This window comes from Pagrus pagrus, assembly GCF_965226575.1.
Source record: "Pagrus pagrus genome assembly, chromosome: 23".
NCBI lineage: Eukaryota > Metazoa > Chordata > Actinopteri > Spariformes > Sparidae > Pagrus > Pagrus pagrus.
In genome coordinates, this window is record NC_140205.1 from 19,202,681 (window position 1) to 19,211,173 (window position 8,493).

At 43.2% G+C, this 8,493-nt stretch overlaps 1 protein-coding gene across 2 annotated transcripts; it reads right to left on the reverse strand.

Moving 5' to 3' along the window:
• Positions 1-1,522: 1,522 nt before the first annotated feature.
• Positions 1,523-5,615, reverse strand: LOC311252737 (uncharacterized protein). 2 transcript variants are annotated; one of them, XR_014621578.1, is made up of 2 exons: positions 1,946-5,612; positions 1,523-1,845 (listed from the first exon to the last, which is right to left on the reverse strand). XR_014621578.1 is itself a non-coding variant. In XM_084346225.1 (2 exons), exons 1-2 carry the CDS (start codon positions 5,565-5,567, stop codon positions 1,703-1,705), a joined length of 669 nt encoding a protein of 222 aa, XP_084202351.1. In that variant the 5' UTR covers positions 5,568-5,615; the 3' UTR covers positions 1,523-1,702. The 2 variants fall into 2 exon arrangements, 1 of the variants encoding a protein (XP_084202351.1); XM_084346225.1 differs by having other exon boundaries at positions 5,042-5,615.
• Positions 5,616-8,493: the final 2,878 nt, after the last annotated feature.

An 8,493-nucleotide genomic window follows, 5' to 3' on the forward strand; every position in this document is an offset into this window, starting at 1 on the left:
GGCCTGTGTTCTGATCGGAGGCTTTATTTCCTGCTCGAGCACAAAGCAGAACTGGGAGCATCATTAGAGCCACAGAGAACAGGAGTTCAAAGGCTGTGAGGAGCCTCACATCGCTGTTGTTGCTATGCAACACAAACTTCAACAACAACTTGCAAGCTACATCTAATTAGTGTTTAGCTAACTAGTAAAAAGGAGATGATGCTGTTGAGAGGTAAAAGTGGAGAAGATGAAGATAGTGAATGTGTTTTTGAAGTGTGGGTTCAAAGAAGCAAGTTCACCCCAAAACATAAAAAAATCTCATTTGCTGGAACTAATACATATTGACAACCCCAATACAATGGAGCTTGATAATATTTGGTTCTGTTCAAAACGCCCAAACCTGACATTTAAAAACAGCTAATCCAAATATTCATGATCACTCCACCCATTTCCTGTTTCTTCCCCTTACTTGGAGATAAACTATTAGTCGGTGTGCTTTGGGAGAGAGTGCTATAGTTTTCAATTAAACTCTTAAAGGGGTTGTAGATCTTGGTCCTGATATTTGAAACAGGATGCTGCTGTTGTGCTCATTGAATGTAATCTTTAATGAGCAATTTCAGCATTACAGATCAGATACTAATGGCAGCTCTGTACACTGCTAGTAGGGCTGGGCAATGTGGACAACATCCTTTTTCTTAGTATGTCATTTTAAGTGTCCACATATATTGTGATATAATACATCATCGAGAAATAGTCAGTTTATAAAAGCCATTCCAGCAAATCTAGTATTTAAATGCCGTATAAATCTACGTATGTCATCACATTAATGCAAGATGACATGCAGTGTTGTATGTTTTTTAAAGCGAATGCTAATAGGTGAACCAGAGCACCCAGTGAAAACCTTCACAAAAACCCAGAGACATCCACACTCAAACATCACTCACACAAGCACCATAAGTTCATGCAGCACAATCTTCTCCAGAATGTTCTTGATTGTGTAGTCATCTCTTCTGCACTTGCGGGCCTTTCTCTTTTGCACTCTAAAATCAAAGTTACTTCTTCCAATTCTATTTCTGCTAGCCTCTTGAACAGTTTTTCCTTCTCTTCATTCCTTTCAAGCCTGATCTTCTTCACTGACACCCAAGCCTGTATTTTCTTGCGACTGTTCTCACATTCATCTAAGAGCTGCACATGTGTTTCAATGCTCACCTTCAGCTTGATATTTTCACTAATTACCCCTTTCAGTTTGCGGCATTTTAAAATATGCTCTCAATTGTGTAAATGGGCTTTTGTTGTGGTGACATGGGTGGGTGCAAGTGTTGGGAGGAATGCTGACAGCCAATGAGAAGCGCTGTAATTCACCTGCAACGTGTTTGTATAAAGGAAATGAGATTGACAATAAAGTTCTCTTCCTGTGAGGATTCAAGCCCACAGTGTGTTATTCCTCCGTCATGCCCCAATTTTGGTCTAGCACTGAGTACTCACGTTAGGAACACTGCAAATTGTGCTCTGACAACAAAAACACAGATTGGATGATACTCAATGTTTTAAAAACGATTAAAAGTTGGTTTTAATGTCATAAAAGTTGCAGGAAATGTGCGGAATATATTAACAAAGGTGTAGTGGTTTGAAAACATTAACAACTTAAACAACAATAACAATGTTATTTTGGTTTGAGGGCATCAATTTTGTCAAATTAGGTTGTGTTTCCAAAAAATGTCATTCACGGATGAACAGCAGAGACGAGAGGAGGGGTTCCTGCGGGAGCTACGGGAGACGCTACGACCAGCCAGAGGACCAGATGTCGCACCAGAACCTCAGCAGCAGCGTAAGCCAGCCATCCAGAGCGGCAGCTGTCATGTCCTTCTGCAAAAAATAAAATATCATCAAATCATTGTGGGGAGAAGCAGTGTATAGAGGGCATTACTTTACACTAGAGATGGGGAGAAACAGCGACTAGTCGTACCCGAAAGTTGTAGACGTATGGTGTTAGAGCTGGCACACAACATTCCTTGGGCAGGTCCCTTAGCTCAACAGAAAGCCTATCAGAGAATCAGCTCACGTTTTTACTGACCCTCCATGTACACTGATGTCATGTCCTTCTGCAACACATGCCCCATATGCCAATCCACTACCGCTGTCCTTAAATCTGACAGAGCCCCGCTGTATCCTTTGCCTGTGATCTCAACTCCATTCCAGCGCATTGGCATGGATATTGTAGGTCCTTTGGAGAAGAGTCAGTCAGGATACCAGTAGATACTGGTTATCTGTGACTATGCCACGAGGTATCCAGAGGCCTTTCCCTTGTGTTCCCAGCTCTTTTCTAGGGTGGGCCTCCCAGAGGAAATCCTCACCAACCAGGGGACAAACTTCACATCTCACCTAATGAAACAGCTTCACCACCAGCTGGGCATCACTGCTATCCACACAACACCATACCACCCGCAAACAGATGGATTGGTGGAACGGTTTAATCAAACATTGAAAAACATGCTCCGAAATTTGTCAGTGATACTGGAAAAGACTGGGATGAATTGTTGCCATTTCTACACTTTGCATATCGGGAGGTGCCACAGGCTTCAACTGGCTTTTCCCCATTTGAGCTGCTGTACGGGTGGTCCGCGCAGGGTCCGTTGGACCTCCTGAAGAAAAGCTGGGAGACACCTGCCAGCGGTCCAGGTAACGTGGGAGTGGTAGAGTATGTTTTGCAGATGCGTGACCAGCTGCAGCAGTACCGTGAGGAGGCCCCAATCTGAAGAAGGCTCAGCATAACCAGAGTGCTGGTATGACGAACACGCTCAACAGTGGGAGTACCAGCCAAATCAAAAGGTCCTGTTACTCCTGCCTACTTCAACAAGCAAACTCCTGGCAAAATGGCAGGGGCCATACACCATCACCCAGAAGATGGGACGGTCACTTATAAAATCCACCACCCGGACCGTGGCAAGCAGAAGCAGACCTATCACTTCAATCTGATACAGAAATGGAAGGAGCGGGAAGAGAGTCCAGCCAAAGCCTTGATGGTGAGGAAACTGGAGGGAGACATAGGCCCCTGTGACCTTAGAGCCTGGCAAGAGCAGAGCCCTGAGGATCTAAGTCACCTGTGCCCAGGATTGATGACCTGATTGAGCGGATTGGCCGTGCCAGGTATATCACCACCTTAGACCTCTGTAAGGGATATTGGCAAGTACCACTGGAGAAGTCCCGTGAGTACACTGCTTTTCAGACGCCGATGGGCCTATGCCAGTTTACTGTAATGCCCTTTGGACCTCACGGAGCTCCCGCCACCTTCCAGTGGCTGATGGACCGTGTCCTTCAGGGGTGTGAGGACTGCTGTGCCGCGTACCTCGATGATGTGGTCATCTATAGCGACACGTGGGCCAATCACCGCCATCATTTGCAACGTGTCCTAAGCCAAATCCAGGATGCCGGCTTGAGTTTGAACCAGTGGAAGTGCGACTGGGCAGGGAGTGAGGCGCAGTATCTGGGATACCATCTGGGTGGAGGCCAGATCCGATCTCAGGTGGACAAGCTGGAGGCCATCTGCAACAGTCCCCAGCCTCACACAAAGAAACAGGTCAGATCCTTCCTAGGCCTGGTAGGCTGGTACCTGCGATTCATTCTCGATTTTGCAACCATGGCAGTCCCCCTTACTGACCTCACAACTGAGGCAGCCAAAAATCCAGTGGAATGGACTAAGGACTGTGATCAAGCGTTTGCCGCATTGAAGACTCGCTTGTGCTCTTCACCTGTCCTGCAGAGTCCTGATTTCACTAAATGCTTTCTATAGATATTAGAGGGATAGCTACCACAGTATAAACAGTAAGCCAATATCTGACTTTTGACAAATTAAGGCTAATGCTAGTGGGTTAACCAGAGCACCCGGAGAAAACCTGTACAAAAATCCAGAGAACATCTTCTAGTTCCCCAGATTATCATTATTTAAAATATAATTTTTTTAAGGCTAATGCTAGTGGGTTAACCAGAGCACCCGGAGAAAACCCGTACAAAAATCCAGAGAACAAATTCTAGTCCCCCAGATTATCATTATTTAAAAAATAATTTTTTTAAGGCTAATGCTAGTGGGTTAACCGGAGCTCCCGGAGAAAACCCGTACAAAAATCCAGAGAACATCTTCTAGTTCCCCAGATTATCATTATTTAAAAAATAATTTTTTTAAGGCTAATGCTAGTGGGTTAACCGGAGCACCCGGAGTAAACCCGTACACAAATCCAGAGAACATCTTCTAGTTCCCCAGATTATCATTATTTAAAAAATAGTTTTTTAAGGCTAATGCTAGTGCGTTAACCGGAGCACCCCAGGAAACCTGATCAAAAATCGAGAGACCATGGTCAGTTCACTCAAGAGACCCACTCAGACCTACATGCATCAGGCCACCAGAAGCACAACTCCATTGGGACATCCACACTCAAACATCACTCACACAAGCACCATTAATTCATGCAGAACAATCTTCTCACATATGATCTTGATTGTGTAGTCTGTTCTGCACTTGCAGGCCTTCCACTTTTGCACTCTGAAATAAGAGCGACTTCTTCCAATTCTATTTCTGCTAGCCTTTTAAACATTTTTTCCTTCTCTTCATTCCTTTCAAGCCTGATCTTCTTCACTGAAACCCAAGACTGTATTTTCTTGCGATTGTTCTCACATTCATCTAAGAGCTGCACATGTTTTTTAATGTGCAACTCCAGCCTGATATTTTCACTAATTATGCTTCTCAGTTTGCAGCATTTGGATTTTAGCCTTTCATTTTCCATTGCCGCCTTCCTATGTTGTTCCCAAAGAAGAGAAAATATGCTTGGCGGTGGGACCATGCATGCAGTTGCACTCACAAGCTCCGATCTAAGCACTTGTATTTCTTGGGACAACAGCTCCATGCGTTGAAGACAGGACTCTCTCTCTTTCTCCCAGGCCTCATTTACTCTGTCCTTTTGCGCCTCCGGATCACCTAAGGATTCAGTTTGTACTTCTATCTGTTCTGTCAATGACATTCTCATTAAGTAAGATGACTCCTTGTCTGAACCTGTGCTCTGTGTATCACCTTCTTGGTACAAGTCACTATTTTCTTGTAAGAGGTTCTCCTCCTGGCTGGTTTGGCCCTGGCTGGTGCTAGCTTGGCTGAGCACCTGATTGTTTTCCTGGCTGTTCATGTCTTCGTGTTTGTTGAAGACAGTCAGTGAAGACGTTCCTTCCTCCCGGGACTCGTTTAATCTGTCCTTTTGTTCCTCCGGATCGCCTAAGGATTCTGTTAGCACTTTTGTCTGCTCTGTCGATGACATTCTCGCTAAGTGAGATGACTCCTTTTCTGAACCTGTGCTCTGTGTATCACCTTCTTGGTACAAGTCACTATTTTCTTGTAAGTGGTTCTCCTCTTGGCTGGTTTGGCCCTGGCTGGTGGTAGCTTGGCTGGGCACCTGATTGTTTTCCTGGCTGTTCATGTCTCCGTGCTTGTTGAAGTCGGTCAGTGAAAACGTTCCTTCCTCCCGGGACTCGTTTAATCTGTCCTTTTGCTCTTCCGGATCGCCTAAGGATTCTGTTAGCACGTTTGTCTGCTCTGTCGATGACATTCTCGCTAAGTGAGATGAAGTTGGTCAGTGAAGCAGTTTTAGATTTCATGAAGCCTCAAAAGGCTTTGATCTAAAAGATCAAAGCCTCAAAAAGTTTTGATGTTTTAGAATGTTGCTGTATGTCCAGCAACATTCTAAAAGATCAGTAACATCATGATGACATCATTTATGACATCATTTATGACATCATTTTTTTAAAATACACAAAAGCAACATTCTGCTGGTGAAAACACATTTCCTGTGATGCTGCTTCATAAGAAGTGTTTCAATGACTAAATAATGGGGGCTTTTATTGTGAAGAAGTAATAGGAAAAAACTTATAGGTGTGAAGGCTGTAGGCTGATGGTCTTGTTTGCTGTTACAGGTCATTTATAATCATCAGAGGAATCACAAGACTGTTTCATAAGCACTTAAAAGTTCCTCGTAGTCACTTTGAGTACAAGAATCTGTTGATATGATGATATGTTGGAGCAGTTTATTCATATAATATCATTTATTTCATGAGTTAAAGATTACTCACTCTTTTCTATTTCGATATATTCCTTTTATTTACTGAGGTGAAGATGACTTTAGCAGACACAGGTATGTAAGTCTTTAATAACATTATCGGAGGTTTCATTATTATTAAATAAATGATTCTTCATGTTACTCAGTCTGTTCTATGTTTTTAATTGTTTGAGTGATGGACTACGTTATACGCGGACTGTTAATTGCAATGATTTTGAAGGGACTTCCAGAATCATTCAAACCGTTCACTATTCATGTCACAAATAGTGAAGTGGCTGTGTCCTTTGCCAAATTCAAATCTAAGCTACGGAGCTATAAGGACACCAGAAAGATGTGCACAAAGGCATCCAACGACAACATCATGAAAGTGCGGGCGCACCTTAGTTCTAGACCAGCTACGGCAAGTACCAGTGATCGGGGAGCCAAGGGTGTGGACATAGTGTGCTTCAGATGTGGCCAGAAAGGACACAAAGCAAGGACATGTCAACGCAAGCAGTGGTGTAGTCAGTGTAAAAGCACCACACATCGGGACGCAACCTGCAGACAGAAAAAGTGACAGAACGATGCAAAGAACTTTTACGAGCAGACGGGCAACACGGAGTATGCATTCAGGGTGACCGATGCAGGCGCAGAAATCCAGCCAGGACGTGATGTCAAGAAGAAAGGCTCGGTGGTGGATGCGGGGGCAACTTTGCATCACGGATATAACAATGTTCAGGATCTTTGATGACACTTTTCAGACTGAGAGAGACAGGATATCAGCAGGATAGGCAGGATATCTTTTATGTGAGCGCAGCTACCACCAACGGAGCGATCTTGGATCTTCGAAGAAGGGAACATTGTCTTAATATACAAAGACGGTACCAAATTCTACATTCATGTGTACAGCAGGCTATACTACTTATACACAGCAAACATCGAATGTGATGATTGTAATCATTAGTGTAAGGAATGTTATGATATGCAGACATGGCGTGAGATCCTAGGGCACTGCAAATATAATGATATTCAGAAACTGCAAGGTGTCGTTGATGGTATGAAAATTAAGGGGAAAGTAGACAAGCAAACCCTACATTGTGACTCGTGTACTCAGGGAAAGTTCACACCTGATGTAAGGGCCAAAGCAGCTCTAGAGCTAGTACACACAGATCTAGCAGGACCAATAAACCCACAGTCTAGAGATGGATACAAGTTTGCATTATCATTCACTGATGATTATTTGAATTTATTAAAGGATAGCCCCTTGAGATGTAGCATCTCATTTTCAAGAGGGTCCCTAGACATATGACAAATACAAACAAATAGAGACATCTTGCTCACCCACTCCCACACACCACCCCTACCCACATAAGTCTAACATACAGAGTAGAGATATTGAATAACAAGGATCAATGATGTGAACATAAAAACATAGTAGAAATAACGAAAATGGAGAAAGAAAGAATAAAAATAAATAAATGAATTACTTAATTAGAAACATGAGCATTTTGTTTTAAGATGGAGGAGTATAGTGACTACCTGAAACAATGAAAAGAGGTAATAGAAAGCAAAAAAAGATCCAAAAGATTGGATATTGGCTGCCAACATTAGCGGGATGAGTTACTCACAGAGCTGTCATGGAGACGGACTGGTGGAATCCATGGATCTATCCATAGTGGAATCGCTGAAGAAAGTCTCTGCATCTTCGGCACTAGTAAAAAACTTTGGCTTTCCATCCACAGTCACTCTAAGCGTACAGGGATAGCAAAGAGAGTACCTGATGTCAGCAGCACAAAGTTTCTTTTTGACAGTATCAAACTGTCGGCTTTTATTGATCAGAGCAGCGCTGAAGTCGGGATAGATGTGGATTCGAGCTCCCAAAAAGGTGAGCTCTCCTTACTCCCGTGAAAGACGTAGGATTCTCACTTTATCCTGGAAATGTAAGAACTTCACAAGAATGGGCCAAGGAGAGGATCGTGAGCTGTAGCTGAAGGAGGGAGAACGGTGCGCCCTTTCAATAAAAGGTAATCCTAATTTGAGCTCACTCTTTGTTCAAGCTCAGACACATGGTCACCCAGTGAGGATAAAGAGCCTTGTATTTTGTCAAGACCACTATGAATTGACTCAATTTTTATGTCAAAGTGGGTCATCAGTTCACCTTTGTTGCGTTCAATGGCGTCCCAGATTGTTTGCAGAGACACTTCAGCACCAGCCATTGCAGAGAGAAAAAGTGCTTAATTTCAACACTTCTCAGTTCACTCGATTACCGACCTTTTTTTGTTCAAACTAGGAGTAAATCATCCACTCAGATTAGTTAGAATCGGGCCATTTGTTGAGGCAATCTGAGATCAGGCCACAGCAGCCATCTTTGATTGAATGAAAGTTAAAAAAAACGAAAATGCAAAATTTATTCCAGTGCAGTGTTCATGGACTTTCTAAA

Coding starts and splice junctions, on each gene's coding strand:
- LOC311252737 (XM_084346225.1), bottom strand. CDS start 5,567: ATGTCATCGACAGAGCAGACAAACGTGCTAACAGAATCCTTAGGCGAT. Junction 1,846..5,041: donor TAGTGACTTGTACCAAGAAG/GTGATACACAGA, acceptor TATTTTTTGCAG/AAGGACATGACAGCTGCCGC.